Genomic DNA, 23,660 nt, shown 5'->3' with positions numbered 1-23,660 from the left:
TTCGAAAAGCCAGTCATCGTACTGTTGGCGATGACTGGCGATACGCGATCCACTCTGGTGGAAACACACCGCGCCGTGGCGCGGCGTTCTGTGTTGCCCGGCCCCGTCTGTTGTATCGGACACAGAGCGGCCGGGTGGTGTCGCCTGAAGGGTGCGTCCAAGGCCTGTTCTAGCCCCTCAACCTGACCCGTCCATCTTACCATCTACAAGACGTCGTACTAACATCCCGGACTGTCAACACTCAACAGTCTGGGATGCGCTGGCGCTTGGTTCGCCCATTATACCGGCCACTACAAGAAACACAACAGTGCCCCTCGGTATTGGGCAACCGAGTGTGTCGATCTGCTGTCTCGATGTAGAAAGCCCAGGCAGTGAAGAATGGGTACGTTATGCTGAAGCACCCGTCACTGTTTGTCAATGAACGGATATAAGATATAAATAAGGGCCTAGGCCTCATGTGTCGCAACGTTACATTCTTTCTTGCATTCGATTACGTGGTTATGATGCGGTGAGTGCTTCCGTGTCGATACGGCCTGAGCTTCCGCCAGGCTTTAGTTTGGGTATTGGGAAGTACGGTAACTTCTTTAAAGTTTGCAAGCAGCTGTCTTGAACCCAAGCTCGCTGCTGACAGCGAGTTGCACGGGTTAAACCATCGCATTGCTATCAAAAACGTTGCACTTAATTCGATGACTGAAATGACATCACGATCCGTGGCGGTGGGGCCGGCCAGTTTTCCGAGAGCGGGCGGCTTTTCCAGGACTTGGAAAGCCCCTGTCCTGTGGAAGCATTTTCTTACAGCTATAGCGCCACTTCACCGTACTGAATCACTTTAATACCACTAACTATAGGTACTGTATTTATGTATAGACATCTGGCCCATATGTTTGGACGTGGACAGAGTGAATGCTCGCATATCCTATTCCCAGACATATTTCAATGTAAATAAACAGGGCTGTGGTATTCGTGAGGGAGCGCAGTTTGATTGGAATCTCATCGGCAATTCATAAGCCAATACAGCATTTGGCACAGTTTATACCTCAATAGTGAACCCTATCAACAGATTATGTTGTCATTTTATCAGAAATATTCCTAACTTGTGGATGTGTCCATTTATTATGATCAACACTCTGAATGCAGTCATGACACAAACAACGAAACAGTGGATTTCTGCAACTGCACACAACCACACTGAGCATGAACGTTTGTCTCGCGGTCAAATCTCGCTCTGCGAACCTCATCGCGCGGCGCTGGCGCTACCGCCTTCTTCCAGGGTTTCACCGAACTCAGTGTACTGCTTCTCACTGCAGTCCCTTTGAACTGAAGCGCCCGCCCGCCCAGTCAGCCACTCAGTCGCTCGGCTGTCGACTTCAGTCTTTGAGCCTGTCTTCACACTCGTCTCCGCGGGCCCCCGAGCGCGGATTCCCTATCAAACTGTGAATGGTATCCTGAAGAATCGCGGCGCAAGGTCAGTGCTGAGGAGAACGCGACAGACGGACGCAGCGAGGTCATGGATCTCCCCAGGATCCACCTGCGTGCCCCTCTAATTCATGGAGCGCCGTAATCCTGCCTTCTGAGACCGTTCCTCAGAGTCCGGTACGGTAGGCATCTCTATCCCAGGGACGGCGGCCGCTCGTCAGTACTACCCCCGCTGTACGCGTCGGCGAATGTTGAAGCGATTGTTGCTCTCGATGGGTGTCAGACACTCTGGCCTGCCGGTGTCGAGTCGGCACTGCAGTGCGGCGGGACACGAGTCGCAGACGGGTCTGCAGAGACGCTGGCAGCCGCGCAGACAGCAGCGCTGGCCGGCCGGGCAGCTGTGGTCGCTGGAGCACATGTCCACCGAGCCGTTATCGAAGCAGATCTTGGACTGGGTCTGACGGTCATTGACCGGACACAGACCGGGACGGTCTGGCAGACCCTGCGCGCCATCGACCGATGACTGGGATGATGACGCCGACGCCGACGCTGACGATGATGACGCTCCGGCAGCCGCGGACGCCGCTCCGTTCGGCAGCTGGTCGGCGGATGGTGGTGGTGGAGGGAACGGCCTGGCCGGCCGAAGAGGCGGGGACGGCGCCGGCGGCGGCAGCGGGCCGGCCTGCCCCGGGTGTTCGGCGGCCACGCACTGCGCTACCTTGGGGCACGGCGAGCCGATACACTGGACGGCCACCAGGCGACACTCGGAGCCCGGCGCACAGCCCGGCTGACAGGTGGGCAGGCACGAGCGGCCGCAGCCGCGCTCGCAGCAGCGCCGCTGCGGGCCGCACTCGCCATCGACGGCGCACTGGTGCAGGCTGGCCGTGCCGCAGAACGCTGGGCTGGCCAGCTGACGCAGGTCATCCAGCGGGCACTCTCCTCCCGGTGGGGAAGGTCCCGCAGCGGCTGCCGCAGCGCCGGCCACCGAGGCAGCGGCAGCTGCGACCGCCGCTCGGGGCACACAACGCGCCACGGTCGGGCACGGCGACTCGAGGCAGCGCGTCGGCATGAAGCGGCACTCCTCGTCTTCACTGCAGCTGACCACACACTGAGGGCGGCGCGGCCCGGAGGAGAACCGATTGGCTAGCTCGACCTCCGGCGGCGACCCGTCGGGGACGCAGGTGGGCTCCGGCGGACAGTCGGCGGTCTCACAGTCCGCTGGCGGCTGCATGCGGCACTCGTGGCCGCTGCCGCACCACATCTCGGTACAGTCGGTGAGGCACACGGGCAGGAAGAGGCACTCGTTGTACTGGCGGCACACCTGTGTGGGCACGCAGACGGCTGGCGCCGGACAGTCGCCGCAGAACGACGGCGGCGGCGGCTGGTGACGCGCCGTCAGTGCAGCGCCGCGCGTCACACACCAGCTCTCGACGCACGGCGGCCGCGCGTCAGACGGTGACCGCGGCGCGCACGGACGCACCTTGGTGAGACACAGCTCGTCGGGCAGACAGCGGCCGCCGCACGCGTCCGGCCGCGGCACGCACCGCTCACGCGCGTCGCAGGGTGGCTGGTTGCACGGCTCGCGGTCGCACTCGTACCCGTCCCGGCAGGGCAGAGTGCAGTTGGCGGCACGGCACTCGCTGATCCGCGGGCACGGCCGTCGCCGACAGGAGACCTCATGTGAGACGCACTCCTCTCCCGTCGGACACGTGTGGTGCTCGCACGGGTCACTAGCATCTGCGGGGCACGAACACACGGGTCACTGTGCTGTATTAGAGACACGGGTCACTGGCATTTGCCAGGACATGGGCACACGGTTCACTGGATGGTAGTGGAAGCAAGGATCACTGGCTTTTGTGGGACACGGTGTGGTATTGGTGGGTTTCAACAATGAGGCATTTCGTAATGAAGACACGATCTGGCCCATGGCCTGGAGACACGGAACTCAACAAATGCCTGTGGCGCGGCCACAGAGATTCAGAGAGTTGTGTCTGTGCTGAAGACACGGGGCCTGTGTCTATTGGAGACACGGTTTTGACTGTTATAAAACGCCGAGCTAGCATAACACAGCTACAAATGTTTACCTAGTCCGCTGGCTGGTATTTCGTCACGTTATCTGACCGACGTGAGCAGATATCCGACCTACCCCACTGGTCAAAACAGTCACCTTTGACGCTAAGAGGTTGGACATTAGGTGTGTCATAGGTGTGTGTAGGTATGTGACGCATCTGTGCGGCGAAAGTTAAACAGTGGAAGCATGTAAAGTAAATCGTTTAGGAGAAGGCACATCGCTGGTTAGATTGCTGGGATAGGGGCTGAGTCCATAGACCGGTGACCCCGCCCTCGTTTTCCGGCCGACCCCCATGAGATACCCGATCTACGACACGGGACATGCGGGACCGTCCCCTATTCACATCATTGATGTTTCGCTGCAGCATAACATGGATTTTCGACCCCAGCAGAGGAGAGCAGGGACGGTAATGGATGACACGGTGTGAACTAATGCAGGGCAGCACATGCAACTGTAGACACAACGGTCAACGGACGTAAACAGAGTTAACAAAAAAGCCTTCCCCATCCAGCCTACTGGGCGGATCAGGAAATCCCCTCAGTGGCTCTCCTGTCAAATACACGAGATCATGACTTCATCTCATATGGTCTCATCTCCCGTCTCTCAAATGTCAGACAAAGATTTGCTATTCTCGATATGGTCCTGTCGAGCCGGAGATAGACTCGGCACCACTCCTGTCCACTCCTCATTTGGTCTGGCCGCTGCTGCTCGTCTGTCGGATCTCAGTGTTGAGGACGCGCTTCTGTCACCGCTCAGTGCTAGCTGGATTGAACCGGTATATCGCTGGAGAGCAGCACGATCGGCACTATCGCCGATTGCCGTGAGAGCAGCCGCTCCTCTGTTCATTTGACCAGCTGCTCGTGCTGGTACAGCTGTTAGTGACAGCACCGCAGCGCAGATGTGACAGCTGGTGGTGACATTATGCATTGCAGTTGTTACAGCTGGTAGTAACGCCACTGCAAGTATGCCTCACCGGATAGGGATGTCCCATGTCCACTCAGCACCAGTGGCCATAAATCCCGGTCTTTCTATGAACCTGAATCCCGGTCCTTCAATGGCCCTGAATCCCGGTCTTTCAATGACCCTGGATTCCTACCGGCGGAACTCCCTACCGCCGAGTCCTATGCTAATCCCTCGCTAATCCGTGCCCGCTCACAGGCCGGAGAAAGCCACCGGGACGGCCCACGGACGATTCTACAGACACTGTGCGCGAGGGACAGCGTCATAGTTGTGCCGTGACGTCCAGCAGCTACCGCGGAACTCTCTGATTCAGTCAGCGACTTATGACGTCACTGATGGGATTGGGATCTGCCTCGGATGACGTCATTAAGCGTCCAGAGCAGGTTAACGTTATGTCCGTGCGCTGGCTGTAATCACGGCCGTTATAAGCGGCGCACGGAGGCTCGGCCAAACTTCCCCACCTGTGGTCGAGGGAAGTCCGTCAGAGCTGCCGACCGCGCGGCCCTGGTATTACCTATGATCAGCAGCCGGTACGGCCTGTCGGCGACTAGCCTCGCGGCCGAGACAGGGACGAGCTCGACTGTCACGGCTTGTCGTACTGGCTGGGTTTATGTCAGCCTGTACGGCGCCGCAGAAAATGTATAAGCGATTGGTACTGCTGGCCGGAAACGGATCGGTACCTATGTAGAAAATGTGAGGGAGCCCGCTTGAAGTCTATTATTTATCTGTCCATTCAAAAACCTGACTGGTTGCGTAATTCTACGCCGCTTTTGCGTTTGTTTTTACGGGCGATGATCCTTCTTTGCTGTCCTTACGAAACCCGTCCGACTTTCAGCGGTCCAGTGTTGCAATGTTTTGTTTATGTTTTATGTTTTGCTCGCCTGGAAAGCGACCTAGTGAGTTCCTATGCATAGGGACCGGAACTATGGTGCCAAGAACTGCATAATTGAGTCTGGACCGTGGCGTCTCACCGTTTGCGGTGCATATCCTCTGTCCGTATTGAGGTTCTACCGACAGCGGTTCGTCCTATCTGCTGGGAGGTTCTTGCCGCTCGGGACCGTTGGGTGTTTGTGATGAGGATCGATGGGTGTTTTACCGGTGGGGACCGGTTAGGTGATATCCCGCTGGGGGAGGGGGATCGGTCGTATGATCCGTCGCTTGGGCTGTCGCTCGCTCGGGTTGTCTAATCGGTTGACTGACCGGGACCGGGGTGATCAGTTTTCCTGACCGGTCGGTTGGTCCGCTCGATTGATCCTCCGCTTATAGAGACCGCTCGGGACCGGGTGGTCGGTTTGCCGTCCTACCGGTTCGGACCAAGGTGAAGGACACGCGCAGCACGAGGGGCCCCGTACCGTGCATTGTTCAGTCGGCCGGGGAGGGGACGGGGACCCGCTCGGGGCTCCGCAAGGCTACATAGTGTATCTGGATAGAGACGGACTTTGAAGAGTTATCGGAGGATTGTCAGAACGGGTGGATTTAAATGGGCTTCTGTGCTGGTAGATTTTTGTCGATGTTTTGACGCTCTAACTTCAGATTCATCGGTGTGTTCAAGTTAATAAAAGCGTTCGAAATTCCTAATTCCGGACGCAGAGTAGCGTTCAAATTATCTATAGGCGGATGTGGGGAAGTTGTATGATGCAGCTCACCGTGAATCCCGTCATACTCGAGTGAATCATTTTCTCACGTTTTCTGTTGTGCCGCAACACGTGTCTAGGTAAACGGCGGTTACAACCCACAAACACCGCTGACCAGTGGGCCGTATAGCAGGAAAACGAGAAACAAGTGACGATATCGGTTACCGTTGGTTTTGCCCGCCTGTTCTTTCTCAGTGCTGCTCATCTGCAAGTAGTCTGCCCAGATGATATGGTGCCGAATGAGTGATAATAGGTTTGTGATCCTACCGGGATGCAGATAATTGTTCAAGTTCAAGTCCTCCATGGCTCCAAGCGTCCCAGCTCAGAGGTCTGAACTCGGGTTCATCGAACCAAGGTGGGGTTGAGAGCGATGAACGTAACCAAGCTTGGAAGCGGTTTACTAAAGTCGATAGACTTGTGAGGAGCTTACCGGAGAATTGATTATGCCCAGACTTCGATCCTATTTAGCGACAATGTTGCATCTCTAGTGCGGGTGTCTGGAACAGGCTGGTTGAATAGTGGTTGTTGCCAAACAGAATTCATAAAACCACTGAAGCCCAGCACGGAGAAAGAAGAACGGTTGCGCGGGGCTGCCTCATGCTAACCCGGTTTACATAGGGTTTGTTGCAAGCTTATATCTCCGTCCGTGATGTTGCAAAAGATGCGAATGGTGCTTAACAATTTACAAAATGATCCCCTCTAAATATTTGAAGACCACTGCATCGAAATTATCGCCAAATTAACAAGCTAGAGCCTCGTCAAAAATGCTATGTAAACCGGGTTACTGTGGTGGTGAGGGGGGGGGGGTCGTTCTCACCTGAGCCCTCCAATGTAGCGGCGCCGACCGTGGCGGCCAGCAGCAGCAGCGTCGCCACCCACACACCCACCGTGGCCCCCATCCTGGCCGACCGGACGAACACTACTGCCTCCTCCGCTGCCGGCCGGCCGCCGCGCGGGCCAGCCAAGGCCACTGCAGCCGGCACACTGCCCGGTGACGTCATCGGTGACCAACGGGGACGTCATCAGAGGTGGTCACAGGCCGTGGTGTAGGTCTGTGTACTAGGTACGTCGGGGAATGTCCCCCTGACTTCCGGTGCTGCCCCCTGCCGGCCGACACCCCTGACCTGACCCCGGCCGGGGGTGAGGGGAAGGAGGTGTGTGACGTCACCGCACGGACTGGAAATTCCAGTCGGTGTACGGACGATGACGCCGGCGCCGGCGGCGGCGGCTCCTCGGTCCGCCGGTGCCGAGCGCCTCGACAGCCGACGTCACGGCCTCATATCCGCACAAATACAATAACACAGGCGCGGCAACGCATACGAACCGAAACAAACACACAGGCACAGACACCGGGGTTTTCCCAGTCCCGCCCGGGCAGGATATGCGCAGAGGCAGCAGAGTGAAACCATACGCCACCGCCCAAACTTAATGATGATTAACTTCCGGTAGTTTCAGCTTGATTTCCCTTTTTGCGTTGAGCGTTAGCACCAGTTCAACGAAAAGGTGAAATGATCTTGCCTGTTTCGTGAGGAGCGCCGTCGCGTCTGGTGGTGCTGTGACGTTTGATGATGTGACGCGTGATGATGTGATGTTCGGTCGCGCTATTACGTTTGGTAACGTGAAACGTCTGGTGACGGCTATGTGACGTATGATGTCACTGACGTGACGTTGACCTTGACGTGTTTGCAGGCGGCTCGGAGGGCGGACCGTCGGGCCTCGGTCAGAAGGGCAGCATCAGGCAGCACCATCTGCTTGTACAGCTGCTGCGACTGAGGCAGATCTGCTGCCACCCGGCGCTGGCCAAAACGGTACGGGTCGGTCGGGGATATTGCTCAGTTCAGCTCAGATGCTGTAGTTCGACACGCATGATGGCGTACAAGGCATAGCTCTAAAATCCTGACTATCCTGACTGACAGCTAAATCCTGACTGCTACCTATTTTCGGTTTTCCGTGTCATTATATCGTTCTCATCGCCTGACATTCGAAAACTACATTCGTTTGTACGCAATATGTGTCATGCCCCCTTTGTTACGGTCATGGCTCAGCCACATCGTTACTTTAGCAGCCGTCGCCTCATTTTTCCCTTCTTCGCTGTCCGCAACCCTCTTGGCTCTTCTTCGGAACCCCTTCTCCGTTCCGCTTGGCACTCATTTCCGTTGCAGCCTCGTCCTACTGATCCCCCACCCGATCCCCCACCCCTCCCCTGATCAGCGAGCCGTGATACCGCATCACGGGACTGCCGTGCCGTGCCTCGGCCCATCCGGCCGATACCCATCAGCCAATAGCGCCCCCCGCCCTAACGAGACAGCCATAGTGGGAGAACGCGGCTATCTGCTGTGTAGGTCACGAACACCAACTGAGCGGAGCGAGGGTCTGGTCCCTCCATCTCCGAGAATTGTTTTCGAAACAGTGTGGTCTTCTGTGGCTCTCTGTCCAGAACTTTTTGCAGCTCACTGTAACTCTCGTTTTGTTTCTGCTCGGTTCTGCTCTGCTTCAGTTTCTCTCTGTTTGAAACTCTGCAGTCTTGCAGTCTTTTGAGTTTTGAGGCTGGTGATGGTCCTCTCTTGAATAAGGAACCCTCCCACCTGAGGTCAGAACTCCCCAAGTCGGCCTTTGTACTTACCCTTTTCCCCCACCTACCGGACCAGTGACGTCACGACGCCGACAGGTGCTGACGTCATCGGACCGCGAGTCGGCCGGCGTGGATGTGGAAGACGAGGCTGCTGAACTAGAGGAGAGGCTCCTTGGCTTGAGTCTGTCCGAGGCGCCGGCCAAGGAGGCGGCTGAAGAGAAGAGCGTACTCACCGCCGACAACCCCGTCTTCGGCCGGGACTGGCGCAGCGCCAAGGTGGGGATGACGATGATGATGACGATGATGATGATGATTATAATGATGATGATGATGACGGCGTTGATATGGTTGATTGTGATGCTTATGATGGTGATGATGATGATGATGATATTACGCTGACGATGATAACGTTGCTGATGATGATGACCCTGCCGTTGACGCTGCCGTCCCTCTCCGACAGCTGCGCCGGCTGATGGAGGAGGTGCGCGCCATCGTGGACGCCGGAGATGAGAGAGTTGTCGTGGTGTCCCAATGGACCTCGATGCTCGACATCGTGCGGGAGCACCTGTCGGAGGCGCGCGTCGCCTCCTGTACCATCTCCGGCGCGGTCAAGATGTCCGAGAGGCAGCAGCTGATCGAAGCGTTCAATGGAACGTCGCGTCGGGGACCGCGGGTGAGTAGCTGATGGCCAGTGTGTGTGAGTGGGGAATCAGAGGGCCTCCGCAGAATGGTTGACGAAAGGGTTTGGCCTTCTTACTTGAAGGTCAAACAGCTGAACCGTATCCTCATTACTGAGTCGTTCGTTGGAGCAGTGCATGTCTTATGTGGACATGAGTGAATGCTGCGTTCCTACGCAGTGTTTTATGCGTTACCCGGATGCCTGAGCGATATTGCTACGTTTGCCTCCTGTTGTTGTTGTTGCGACACTGTAATGCGTCGTTATCTACATTTGTGTTCATTTGATGTTACCTGGAAGCACGGCTGTTTTGCCGTTGCCGGACGGGCGAATAAGGCAGAGTGGCCCTCAGTGGTCATCCCTGTGACGTGTGGTTCCGTGTTTGTCCGCCAGGTGATGCTGCTGTCGCTGCTGGCCGGCGGCGTGGGCCTGAACCTGGTCGGTGGGAACCATTTGTTCATACTGGACCCGCACTGGAATCCCCAGTTGGAGGAGCAGGCGGGAGACAGAATCTACCGGGTGGGCCAGCGGAGAGACGTGTTCATACACAGGTGCGTGATGGAGGGAAAAGTGTTGGGGACGGTGTTAGGACGCTGTTGTTTATGGGACTGGGTCTGTGAATTTTTGGGGCCCACACTTCCATGGGAATACGTGGAATATGGATATCGAACATATGTGGGCTTGGTGCATGGTCTTTTGGATCGCGCGTTATGGCGTAGAGGTCGGGTGGCTGCCGTTCTCTGTAATTCGGTAGATGGCAGAAAAAGGTTATGCAATATACACTCCGCTGAACAATGAGCAATGAGCGTGGCACTGCGACTGATCAGGTTGGGCCAGGGTGCTCTGGTTTTGGGTTTGAGTGGCTAGTGTTACAGAATTTCGAGCTCCATTAGAAGAGGTAATCTTGAACTCCATCGAAAAAGATAGATAGTTATGTTAAGCGCGGACCGTCGAATCTCGTATTACACCACAATTACTAACCTCAGTTTGATCGTCAAAGCGTTTCCGGGCAACATTTATCAACAGGAAACAGACTTTGTCCAGCCAGAAATGTATGGGCCATCACTTATTTCAGACGTCTTATGAAATTTTCACCTGCCGGCTCGCATAAAGTTTGTGGTAATGAATTATCGTTACCGCAATATGACTGCGAAAGTTCGCTCGTGGCCTAATGACCTGCCAACGTGAATCTTATCTAATGAGGAATCATGTGGTAGTTCGCTGCTGTATCAGTGGGGTCAGAATAACACTGGCGGTGAACGGACCCCGGGATCGGTGGTCAGCTATACGGCGCCGCTGTGACGTCACCATCGCTCTGGTGACGTCACTGACCGACACGGCAGAGATTTAGCGATGATTCAGATTGGAGGGCCGCGGGATGAAATAGCGGGTGAGGTGAGCGAGCCTACGGTAAATTCATCCGCTCGGGTATGGCTTGCAGATATTTTTGTGAATGTCTAGACCACAGTGAATGGTCTCTGTGTCATGTCGAATGGGAAGGAGATGTCCAGAAACTGAGCAGGATACTGTGTTTTCTCTTTTATAAGGTCGTCTCCACTATTACCCGGATCGATTTCCGTCAGACTTCGTGGCCACCAAGAGGGCCTTGTGTTTTATGGAGTCGCCTTGCTTTTCTTTTCCGTTCCGAATTCTTAAGTCCCCTGTAAACCTTAGACAGTTTTATCCAGTCGACATCATCGTTTATTATATTTTAGTCCACTTTACGCCAATCAAGTAGGCAGAACGCTGTCCTTTTGTCGGACGCTAGCCACGCTGGTATCTCTCCGAACGGGCTGGGCGACGCTGACGTACCTACGTCACGCTGTCGCGACTCTCCCCGGCGCCTGGTACTTGCGGTCCGGGACTTTCCGCCGCGGATCCCTTATCCCTTCCCAGCGCTGGACGGAACTGCAGCTGTGCGGAACCGGAAGTCCATGATATACAGATCTCGGAACCTCGACCTGCAAGGCAGCCGTCTACAGCGTGAACATTTGCTCTCTGCACACTCTATGTATATCGGGCAACACGAATGACTTACGGCCATTTTCTCTGTCGGAATCAGCATTGGACAATGCGTGTCCCACATACAGTGACTGCTGTCAGCTGTGCTTCTTATTACCTCTCACAATCTGTTCGCGTCAGGATCCGAACCGGGCCCATCCTCTCGGCCGCATCGTCCCAGATATTTGTAGTGGTCACCTACTGAATGACGACTCATTCTGACTAATTCCGACACCGTAGCTAACCGGGCAGGTCATCTTTCTTGTGACGCACTCACTACTCGCACTAATCAAACGTTTTCATATTTCTTTTGTCAATAAGCTACTGTAGGTGTCCACTTTTTCACTTTGCGTTTTTCATGAACCACTGACGCCACGGGGTTGTCCGAAAATTGAGCTAGAATACATTTGTGCTTGGAGAAGTCTTGGTCTGTCGCTCGCTCATACGGCATGTTTTCAGAAAAAGGATAGCGTTTGGTCTGTCTGCCTCCGTGTCCTCTGTCCGGTTGGCACCACTTGGACACCACCGACCGGTCGCTGTCTGTGTCTATGTTCCCTCGGTCTGTTTGACACCACCGACCTGCCGCCGTCTCTATGATCTCTATGATATCTATTATCCTTTTGCCCGTTTGACACCACCGACCTGCCGCTATGGGCAGAAGTCTCTCCGTCTCCGTGCCCTATTCGTACACTACTGACCTGCCACCACCACTGACTTGACCTGACCTGTCTTGGCAGGTTTGTCTGTAAGGACACTCTGGAAGAGCGGATCGTGGAGCTTCAACAAAAGAAGCTGAATATCGCGCACGGCGTGCTCTCGGGAAATAAGCAGGCTGCCTCCAACCGGCTGACAATGAGTGATTTGAAGACGCTCTTCAACCTTCAGTGAGCGGCGCAGCAGGGTCGTCAGTCGGGCCAATGGAGTGGCGGAGAGAGTAATAGGTGAGGATCAGAGCGGGCACGGGTCTCGTGGATAGAACCCGGCACTGTTACAGCTGAGATGTGGTGATGCTGCGGTATGCTGGTAACTTATTAGAGACGAAGTCATGCCCCGTCGTTGTTGTGTCTTGGACGAGGTTGTGGTAGCCAAGATTACTACACCTTTTTGCATTTGAATTCAACCATTCGCCATAACTGTTTGGGGAGCCCTTTCGACAATCGACATTGAGCACAACTATTCCGGCGTTGTGTGTCTCATTTTAGCCACTCAGCAAAACAGATTGAACACTGAAATGAGCGATGTGCAAAACAGTTTGACACTTCGCCAGACTTCGGCATTTAGTGAGCTAGCTTGGCATATGACGAATATTTTCGACCATTGACGATTTGTTTTTCACAATGTTGAACCATTCGCTCAACGCCGAGTTGTAGAGGAGGACCGCCGAATAGTTTTGCTCAATGGTGATTCTTTGTGACCAACTGCCCATTTGTAGCGCCACCTATATGGCGAATGTGTACAAATGTTTTGTCCAATGGTCAAAAGCTAACGCAAAAAGGTGTACTATCAGCTAACTTTGTGGTATCAGCTAGCTTTGTTACCTACCTGATGAGTAATAAGATGCTGCGTTGGGCGTTGTGGCCATTATTCATCGGTGCAGTATAGTTTTCAGTTTTCACTTAGAGAATCGGCGGAACGTGTGTCGTGTAAACGGCGGGCTGCAATGCAGTGGTGTCCTACTTGAATTTTATCGCTAGGCCATTTTTGCAGTCGTAGTAAAACTGTTACTTGCAAATGTGTATCGAAATATAAATATGTAAATTTGTAGAAAATATACGCCAGGTTACGGTAACTGCAGTGTGCCGATGTATGGATGGATGAGGTAGTTGACCATGTATGAGGATGTTCCTCTACCGCCTGTGTTGAGCTGGTGGTGAAACCCCGCGCGGTGAAACCCCGCCACGTCATCGTCACATGGCTCACTGTCTACCCTCTGGTGTGGCTGTGTTCTGTAGACAGTCAGCGGCGCTTGCCTGTTCGGCCCAACCAGCTGCCACTGCTACAAAATCAGTACCATATATTTAGCTTACAATCAGACTTATATCTGTACATGGGTGACCTGAAAACCGACGCTTAAATCACTGCGATGACACTTTGTCTAAGTTTGGTGTTCGGAAGGCGCTTAAACGTCGTCGCCGCAGCAGCGTCCGTTCCATCGCTACAGGAACTGCTGACACCAGTCGTGCAGTGCCTGGAAACAGTCGGCGGCCTGGCCGTCGTTACAGTGCGAGGCACTCTGCAGCCAGGACACGAACGGTTCGCGACTCTGACCGAGCACCAGGAACTGGCCGAGCACCATGTTGGCGCGCGGGTAGCCCTGGGCCACCAGTTTCCCGGCCGCCTTCTCACCAATTCCCGGCAGAGAGCTCGTCGGCTTGTCCCTCATCGGGCCGCTCACAAAGTCAGTGTGCTTACGCGTTCTAGAGGCCATGGCTGCACCCGGGTCGCTGCCAGAAGCTAGTGATTACCGCGGTTGTTGATGCTTGAGACGCTGGAATGCGCGGTCGGTTCGCGCGGTCCGCTGTGCTGAGTGACGCTCTTGGAAGCTTTGACTTGCTTGGAGCAGAGCCACCCAGAATCAGTCTGCGAGAGAGAGAGAGAGAGAGAGAGAGAGAGAGAGAGAGAGAGAGAGAGCCAGAGAGGAAGAGAGAGAGAGAGATGAGAGAGGGAGGAGGAGTTCCCGCATCAATCCACGAAGTTCCCCACATTCATTGAGCAGCTCACCTTACGCTTTCTGTCTTGGGACTCGAAAGATAGTACTAAGTACTGTACCTACTACTGTTGGTCTCAGGATATGAGCCCAGGCGACCTGTAGTTCGGATGCGGTGAATACCCTTACCCTCGCCACTACTCGAGTGGGGGGCGGGGGATGACGGGTGCACTCGGCCCGAGCTGTAGCGAGGGTAAGGGTATTTACCGCATCAAAACGGACCACAGGTCGGCTGAGCTCTTATTTTGAAACCAATGGTACATACATACCTAATTACATACATACGTCGCTTCACGACAGGATTTCCCAGTACCGCCGTCGCCGGACTTTGATAAGAGCTATGCATCTTCGCCCGGCCAGGGGAGAGGGGGGGAGGTTAAACGCCGTTTCGCCGTTTCGTCCCTAATTTAACTAGAACGTTGTGGAAAAACGAGTGTGTGCCATTACGAGACGCAGCGACTGGTAGGTACTCAATTTTAAGGAGTCAGGCCAACAGGTAGCCTCTGAGATGTCAAATACCCCAAAGTATGAGTCCAGTTTTGGTGAATAACGTCGCCAAAAGTGGTCGCAGTGCCGCGATTTCTGCACCATTGTGTTCGCCATGCTAGGGCTCCTCGAATAGTTTACGTTTTGCCCAGGAATGGTCAACTTGGAGTGATGACCTCAGATCAAGGTCAGGTCAAAGCCGCACGGGTCGCGAAGATGGTCGGAGGCCATATTGCAGATCACTGAATTCGGCAGGTCTTCCAGAGTCCATTGGTGATATTTCCGACTCGCTAGCTTAACCCTCGCACGACCAGGCCATTTCTCATAACACGAACGACCAGGGGGGGGGGGGTTGTTACGACCCCCCCCTGGCGTTTCGAAACGGAAGGTCGTAGAGCTTAGCGGAAAAAACCAACGGATTGCTCTCAACGAGATCTCGCGATTGGTGGTATATTTTTTGGTCCTAGGTCAACATTTGACCTACTTATGACCGGTCAAAGGTCAAATTTTCCGAAAAAAATCAAACTTTTTCAACTTTCCGCGGCGATTGCGGCAAAACGGTGGGAGATATCGACTTGAAACCTTCACTATCGTGTTCCTTGATCAATTCTCTATCGTTTGGTATGTATTTCGTTTCCTTAGCTCTAAAAATGGCGCGTTGGGAGCGCCGGAAGTCGGCAAGGTCACAGTCGGCGGCAGAAATTCGAAAAATCAAAATTTAAATTTTTGAAATCTGATTGTATTTTTGGATTTGGGAGGTCCATTTGCTCCCTATAGAAGCTAATATTGCTGCATATTCCCATTGAGGTGACAAGAATTAGCAAAATAGTGGTTCGGGCGCTTTTCAAAAATAGTACCGGACGCTGTTCCTCTTGTGACGTCATAGCTCCGTGACCTGACCTGACCCGGTCAATTTTCTTGCACCACACGATAGCCAATGCTTGCCCCAACATGCATGGGAAGTTTCATCATGATCCATCAAACAATGTGGGTATCACCGGCAGAAAACCTAGGGATTCGGCGCACACGTTTGGTAACTGTCGGCCGGAGGCTGTACCTCTTATGACGTCATAACTCCGTGACCTGACATGACCCGATCAATTTTTTTCGGCAAAAGATGCGCAAAGGTTGCCCCAGAGGGTATTGAAAATTTCAGCCCGCTACGACAAGCCGTTTAGCGTGCACTTCGAAAAAACCTCAGGGGGGGGGGGGGTTGATACAACCCCCCCCCCCCCTAGGCGTTCTAGGGTTAATTTGATTGGAAGTTTTGGACGAAAAACTCCGAAGACCTTAGTAGTGTCATGTATGACGTTATGCAAGGTCATAAAATGCACAATTCAAGATCGGACCATGCAAGGAGTTTATTAACCCGCGCCCTGCTGGGGGGTGTTTGAACACCCCCCCTTGTGGTTTTTCGCGAATATCTCAAAAACGGCGGCGCGGAGCGCCGCCGTTTTTGGTACACCTTATCATACATCAATTCTACACATGTTGTGAAAATTTCAGACCAAGGTCATTCAAGGTCAGGTCACCAGGTCACTTGAAGTGACCTCACCTCATAAAAAGTTTCAATGTCTGCCATAGCTACACCGAGTGACCGATCGCTTTGAAACTTTTAGCGATTGCTAAAAGCAATAGCATGTACAAAATGTATTTCTCAGAATTTTGATAACGATGACCTAAGGACAGGTCAATTTTGCGACCTCCCCATTATAAGTCAATGGGAGAAAATTGAAATGCGCCTCTTTTGGACAAATGACATTATAAACACTCCCAAACACTGAATTACAAGTGGTTTAGACACACTGAACATGAAAATGGTGTCTGTGACCCCTGTTTAGGCCCCTGAGGTCATCTTAGGTCACGAATGGTATCTAACAGTTTTTCGCAAATAACTTTTGATAGAGGCATGCTAGAGCGATGAAAACGCCTTAGATGTGTTCAGCTCGACGATACGGATCGACTGATATGCAACATGATCCTTTCCGGTCAGGTCATGACCTTGACCTGAGGTCAAATTTTCAAGTTGACCTTTCAAGGTCAAGTTATAGTTCATTCGATGCGTCTTGACGAGAGGAACACGATGCCGGTAAAAGTAAGCTCGTGCAAGGCTTGGGTCAAAAGTTATTGCAGAAAAACTGTTTCCGAAAAAATAGGCTGTTTTTGCAGTTTTTGCCCCCTGCAGGCAAAACCGTTGACGTTAGGTCAAATCTGAGAGAATTACTCAGAAAGGGCGTTAATAGGGCTATCGAATGCGCTTTTCCGCGGCGCTGTAGCTCTATTGGTTCCCGAGTTATGCGTTGGCTTCTTGGAAATTGTCGACATTCGACCTGGGAATCGGCAAAATTTTGCCTTCAATGACCTCTGGTGACCTGACCTTTGACCTGGCCAAAAAATTGACCGAAGTGATTTCGTCATTATTTTTGGCGCTCTTTCGAACGCCGCCTTCCGCGTATCGCTACGTGGCCCAGGAGCCGAGTTAGAAGGGGGGTGTTCAGACACCCCCCCCCCCCCACCCCCCAGCAGGGCGTGGAAATCCAGGACCCCCAGCCGGGCGCGGGTTAACCCTATTAGTGGCAGGGGGGGTTGTTTTCATCCACCCCTCAGGTTTTTCGGGAATATCTCCGAAACCGCTGAGGCTACGATGCTGAAATTTTCTGACTTTTCCTAAAACTAAATTGGGCATATTCCCTAAAAATTTCAAGTTCATAACTTTACCAGGGGCGGCTCCAGAGCACTGGGAATTGGGGGGTCCTATTCGTGAAGCGAGTCATTTGGGCGAAGATCACGATGCTGATGTATTATAACTGTATGTACCAGTTTTACGAACAGTGAATGAAAGGTATGATGTGATAACATATACAAAGTTATTGTGCATCCTCTTTTGACACGTTTTTGCTATAATAGGCGGATCAGGCGTCCAAAAAGGGGGGTTATGTTTACCTCCCAACATAGGTGCCCTGACACCGCCTATGCATGACCAATACAATTGTAGTCGTTCTCTCATAAGAAAATTGTAACATAACAAGACCATTACCACCCTTTTTAGAAACAGTACCAACAAAAACCTTATTTACTATACTTTTTGTGTACCCCCAATCTCAATGATCTGTATCCGCCTATGATTTTTGAAAATGCATATTTTTAGGATCCATGTGAATTCCTGGTTCATTCTCTATCGATCGGCAAAAGTTGCGTTAAGATTGGTTCAGAAACCTGGCCGTGATAAACAGTCTAAAATGTATCTGCAATTTGCCCGTTTTTACCCCCCTCTACCCCCCTATTGACATTTTTTTTAATTTTTATTTTTTAGAAATGTAGATCACGTTGAGCGAAATCGAATGCCGTTTGAATTTTGAAAATCGGCCCGTTAGATCTCGAGATATCAGGGGGGGGGGGTCGTAAACAGCCCCCCCCCCGCCACTAATAGGGGTAGCCAGGAGCCTGCCACTAATAGGGTTAACCCGCGCACCGACGGGGGTCTGCGCCAACTTACAACCGACGGGGGGGGCGGATGACCGCCCGGGGGTCTGCGCCAACTTACAACCGACGACGGGGGGGGGGCGGATGACCGCCCCCCCCCCGCCCTGAGATCTCGAGAACGAAGCAAGATAGCGACAAGCGGTAAACGGCATGGGGTACCCACGGACAAGGTCTACAATTTTTACTTAGGTCATTTTCAGGTCAGGTCAAAGATGACGTCACAGGGGTAAAAAAGTCAGAATGGCGGCGCTAGATATGGAGAGTTTTTCTCGAATAACGTTCGAATTAGTCAAGCTAGGAACAAACTAAGGGCATCATCGTGATCCTCTCGTCATTCCGCATCGAATCATATATATTTTGACCTCGAAAGAAGGTCAGGGTCAAAGGTTGACCTCAGGTCACGTGACCTCGAGGTCATCATGTATACCATTCGATGCGCCTTGGCTAGCTGAACACAATGAGGCCATCTTCACGGCTGTATATCGTTACTGTAAGGAGTTATTGGCAAAAAAAAACGTTGCCCGTTGGTGACCTTTGATGACGTCACATGACCTTACAGCTGGCCAACAGCAAAACAGGCCTCAAGGTAGTGAAGGTTGATCGTATATGAGGTCATGTCTGGTATATGGGGCCATTCCGACGCGTTTTAGTGAAAAAAAAAACAGGGAGTTGATTTTCCCTCATTTACTTATAATGGGGAGGTCGAGAAATTGACCTGACCTTAGGTCATCGATATCGAAATTCCGAGATATAGGTACATATTGTAGCTACCAATGACATAATAACATCCTTGGACTTTCAAAGGCCTCCGTCATCTGCTGTAGGTATAGCTCTGACACTTGGCAAAGTTGCAAAAAAGTGACTTGAGGTTGGGTCATTCAAAGTGACCTGGTGACCAGACCTTAAAAGTTAGGAGGTTCAAACGTGCATACATGTGTAATATTGATGAGAGAAAAGTCATGCCAAATTTCGCGGCGCTACGCGCCGCGGTTTTCCCGCTATTCACGAAAAACCTTGCAGGGGGGGGGATAACCGCCCCCCCCCGTCGGTGTGCGGGATCAACATGTCATGTGCTTCAGATGGACCCAGATCATTTTCGACGCCAAAATCACAGCTTCAATTTTACCCCATCATGACCGATGCCTATTGTGAGGCCAGTGTAGTCACGTCACCGAGTCTTGACCTCAAGTGACTTATGAAAAATCATATAGGATCCCTAGGTTGAGAGGACTCGGAAGCCTTCTAGGTATGAACTTCATGTTAGCTTCATCTATGTAAATTTCACATAGAAAAATTCCCTGGGACTCAAGGTGTTATGAAGTCGGGGCATAAACCGTGTTGCGGTTCATTTTTGACGTCAAAGTCAGGTCAGTGAACTGACTCGACCTGAGAATGATGTTGATATCACTAAATATAGCTGACTTAAATGACAGACATTTCAAAGTTCAACGCTCCGCTTTTCATCCATAACGCGTGATCCTATCAATCACGAGAAAACTGTCAGGGCCCAAGGGGTTCGTACCACGCCTCTCCTCCCTCCCTCCCCCTCGGACGGAGAGGGAATGGACTGAGCCGTGACAAGTGATAGGTATATACCTATGGCGGTGGTTGATAATGTCTGTCTGTGCAACCACTGAATCATACCTCATGCTAGGTGGTCTGTTAGTCATTGTTCAATGTACATGTGTATTAGACGATAACCCGATATCGGTTGGACTATTTCCGGCTTCGCGAGGTGCCTGCTTAGAGATCGAATCAAACCACGCTCAACGAAGGTGTCGTTTTATCTATTCAGTGTCTGCGACCTAGTGTCAGATCAAATTAGCGACATCAGGACAAAAAGATTCAACGTAGTTGGACAAAAGAAGCAGAATATTGCCAAAAACGTCGATCTACGACCTATTGAGACGAAGTTGTTTATAAAAAAAAACGGACCCCGACCCTGGGAACCTTGAACTCACCTCTGAGGTCAAAACTCAACAGCTGACCCGCGAAAACTTCAAACGATGAAGATATTGAATATTTATTTATACCAATGAAAACACCTTGGATGCCCTTAGCCTAACAGTAGGTAGGTGCAGATCAGCCGTTATTGCTCATAGGCAGCTTTTATTAGTCACACCTTGCACTAAGGTCACATTTCAATATGCCCTTGAAATAAATCATGTTTTTGTTACGCATCTTGACGTGTGAAACACAGTGGTGACAACATAATTTCCGTACAAGCCTTATGTTATTTCATAAAAAACAACGACATTGCTTTGACAGTTTGACATGTTTTGCTCTAATGGAAGTTGACGTGAGGACATTCTTGCGAAACTATTTAAGAAAGTTGCGATTTGAATTCTGATCGCAGTTACGGCATACCATTACCGACTTTGCAGCAGGATGAGTCATCGAAACACCTCGGTCATTTTTTGGGTCAGGTCAAAGGTCAGGTCACCAGAGGTCATCAAAGGTCAAATGTAGTCCTTTTCAACAATTTTGGAATCTGCCAACGGCTAACTCGGAAACCAATACAGCTACAGTGCCGCGGAAAAGCGTATTCGATAGCTCTTTTACAGACCTTTCTGATTAATGCTCTCAGATTTGACCTCAGGTCAATGGTTTAGCCTCCAGAGGGCAAAAACTGTAAAAATAGCAGTTTTCACGAAAATTGTTTTTCGGCAATAACTTTTGACTTAACCCGGCAGTTGCTGGGATATTTCGCCACCCGCCGTTTGCTGGGGGGGCATTTTTTTGCCCCCCCCCCCCTTAGTTTTTTCGATATATCTCGAGAACCGCTGCGCCGATAGTCACCAAACTTTCAGTACCCTCCCATAAATAGCTATTGCACATTGTGACAAAAAAAAAAATCCAAAGGCTATGATAGGTTGGACGCTAATGACGTCAGAGTGACGTCATTTCTGCCATTTTCGACCCAAAAAAGGTTTCGCGAGAAGAGCTGTCAGGCCTACAGCTTTAGAGATACAGACAAATGTTTCAAACATAAAAGGTGTAGAATTTAGAGGGCTACAAAACTGCTATCTCTTATTTTTGAATTTTTGGATTTTGACCCCCAAAAATCAAAAAATAGATTTCTTAAATATAATAACCGAAAAATCCAAAAAGATTTTTTGAATTTCGAAAAAACGGAAGATATGTGATAGTCCCTAGCGCCTTCTATCTACATACCAAATTTGAAATCGATACCTCTTTTTTGGCCAAGTTAGGTATAGCGAAAAAAACTTCAAAATTAATGACGTCAAATTTTCAAACTAAATTTTTAGCAATTCTAGACCTCTTAGCGCAAAACAAAGACCACTATTAGACTCCCCGTAACGAGCTGCATTGAATCAATATCCATTTTATGCAAAAATATCAACTTTGAAATTTGACCTTTTTTGACCTGACCTTGACCTGACCTCCACCAGAAAGTGACCTAAACCGTGCCTGATGGTCTTATAACCAACACCATTGAGTTGGAAATGAAAAACTGGCCATAAAACATGCATCGCACAACCATCGAATCGATACCCATTTTATGCAATAATATCAAGTTTGAACTTCGGCCTTATTTGACCTGACCTTGACCTGACCTTCACCAGAACATCACCTTAACTGGCACCAAAGGCTGCCTGACCCACATAATCGCATTTGTCATGTAAAATGGACCATAAAACATGCATCACATGATATTTTCATATTTTGACCCTCTGTGAGCTGACCTCTGTGACCTGACCTGGTATCAGTGACGTCAAATAGCAAAATATGTGTTTAAGGGACAATTCAACACCGATGATTTTCAATGACATGCATTTTAGTCGATTTTACCATGCATTTCTTGAAATACCTGTACGGTGAAAATTCGACCTTTGACCTGACCTGTGACGCCATCGGTTAGACCGAGGTCAATGAAATTGGGTCACAAGGTATTTCCCCGTTGGGCCTATCCAACGCCGTTTGCTGCTTATCGCTATGTTGCGACAAGGTTCTCGAGATCCTGGGGGGGGGGGGGGTCAAAATGCCCCCCCCCCATCATGGCGCGTTGCTCGGCAGACCCCATGAGCCGAGGGCGCGGGCTAAACTTATCAAAAAGCGTAACAACTAACGAAAACAATCCGCTGTGCTCATCGGCAAGGGGGCGCTAAAGACGGTACCTACCTACGTTTATTGTCGCCCAACGCAATGGAATGCAATGGAACTGTTGATATATGCATGCATCACATAAGTAACTGCTGGAAATGAAAACAATCCGCCAGCCAGTGAGACACACCAACCTGTCTGTCGTCGGTTCGGCTCCTCTGCGGCGTCCCCGCTCAGCAGGCTGTCAGATGCGGCGGGGCCACTCGGAGGCTGCAGGGCGGAGCGTGCGGCGTGCCAAGCTTGGACTGAGCAGCCACGCTGCGGCCAGTGGAGGCGCCACAATCTGTGCCGATTGCACGCTGCCGGACCGGACGGACCACGGCCATATCGCACCAACAGGGGGCCGCCAGAGCTGAGACCGGCGGACAGCGAACGGGGCGCCAACGTGTGGCGGCTGTCTCTTAACCCTCGCCCGTATAGGGGGGTCGAACGGACCCCCCCCCATGGTTTTTCGCGAATAACTCGCGTAAAAAGCGGCCGATCGCGACGAAACTTTCAGTACCCTCGCGTTCATCAATTTCACACCTACCCTAAAAATTTCATGACCCTGACCCAAATGACCTTTGACCTCTGACCTACTTTTCGAGACCATGTTTGCCTGGAACTGCGATTCGGCGTATGTCGGCTCGCATTAGCCGCGCGTTTGCAGTCTTTTCGTGGTTTCAAGCGTTCAAACATGTGATATGATGTTGCCCCATGCATTATGGTGGGTGTCAAGGTCACCTGAAGGTCAGGTCAGGTCATTGACCTTTGATGACCTCGGTTCACTTTTTCGAGTTTTACATGTTTCTAGGCCAGTTTTTGGAGCTGAATTCGAATTTAGCAGCCATATGAACATTTACGAAGTAGTTTTGGTGCCTTCGTAACATGTTACGAAGCTGTCAGAGGCGGTTGCCACCTACTACGAATACCCTTACTGGTTGACCTGACCTGACCTGACCCGACCTGGCCTAAATACATGAAGACATCATCTGTGATCAAAACTAACATGATATTCGTGATCAGCACCCCGAAAAACCCCATAGCAGCCACACTTTACGACGTTCTAACAGGTCCCGATTTTCCCGCCTTTGGGGTCATTGACCTGACCTGCAAGGTCAACCAATGACCTAGGACCTTAAAATTGGGTATCATCGGCTTCCTCTCGTTACGGGCAACACGCTCGTTTTTTCTGCGAAGCTCTAGCTCGATCAGGGGCGAAACGGCAAGGGGGGTCCAACGCACCCCCCCCCTCCCTTATACGTTCGCGGCTGGAAAAACACCAATACGGGCGAGGGTTAACCCGCGCCCCGTTGGGGGGGGAGGTAGGGGAGGGGGCGAAACGACTCCCCTTTCCTTTTCAGTCGATATCTCCTGAAGTGATGCAGATATCGTCACCAAACGTATAGGACATCTCCGGGCATTAATTTTGCACCTTGTGTTCAAATATTTTTTGAGAGCCTTTGAAAGCTTAGCCACAAATTACGTCACAGTGGCGTCATGTTCTGCCATTTTCGATCCAGAAAAGGGTTTTGCGGGAAGAGCTGTCA

General features: G+C 51.7%; 3 protein-coding genes across 3 annotated transcripts in view; 1 reads left to right on the top strand and 2 right to left on the bottom strand.

The window, feature by feature from the left end:
• The window catches only part of LOC122386183 (transcription termination factor 2-like), a 45,795-nt gene extending 33,297 nt beyond the window's left edge, over positions 1-12,498 (top strand). The window contains exons 14-18 of the mRNA XM_043375134.1: positions 7,771-7,889; positions 8,750-8,929; positions 9,114-9,326; positions 9,723-9,880; positions 12,068-12,498. Coding sequence (XP_043231069.1) covers positions 7,771-7,889; positions 8,750-8,929; positions 9,114-9,326; positions 9,723-9,880; positions 12,068-12,218 — 821 coding nt within the window. The 3' untranslated portion in view covers positions 12,219-12,498. The remainder of the gene's footprint in view (positions 1-7,770; positions 7,890-8,749; positions 8,930-9,113; positions 9,327-9,722; positions 9,881-12,067) is intronic.
• On the bottom strand, positions 1,095-7,030 carry LOC122386184 (keratin-associated protein 10-6-like). Its single transcript, XM_043375135.1, has 2 exons — positions 6,899-7,030; positions 1,095-3,153 (listed from the first exon to the last, which is right to left on the bottom strand). Exons 1-2 carry the CDS (start codon positions 6,978-6,980, stop codon positions 1,640-1,642), a joined length of 1,596 nt encoding a protein of 531 aa, XP_043231070.1. The 5' UTR covers positions 6,981-7,030; the 3' UTR covers positions 1,095-1,639.
• Positions 12,499-13,327: 829 nt separating the features above from the next.
• LOC122386191 (barrier-to-autointegration factor-like) lies at positions 13,328-22,445 on the bottom strand. Its single transcript, XM_043375145.1, has 2 exons — positions 22,266-22,445; positions 13,328-13,910 (listed from the first exon to the last, which is right to left on the bottom strand). The coding sequence occupies exon 2, from the start codon at positions 13,756-13,758 to the stop codon at positions 13,486-13,488; it is 273 nt and encodes a 90-aa protein (XP_043231080.1). The 5' UTR covers positions 13,759-13,910; positions 22,266-22,445; the 3' UTR covers positions 13,328-13,485.
• Positions 22,446-23,660: the final 1,215 nt, after the last annotated feature.

This window comes from Amphibalanus amphitrite, unplaced genomic scaffold, assembly GCF_019059575.1.
Source record: "Amphibalanus amphitrite isolate SeventyFive unplaced genomic scaffold, NRLGWU_Aamphi_draft 000243F_arrow, whole genome shotgun sequence".
NCBI lineage: Eukaryota > Metazoa > Arthropoda > Thecostraca > Balanomorpha > Balanidae > Amphibalanus > Amphibalanus amphitrite.
The sequence above is the reverse complement of the archived record's forward strand: the minus strand, read 5'-3'. Positions and strand labels throughout refer to the sequence as shown.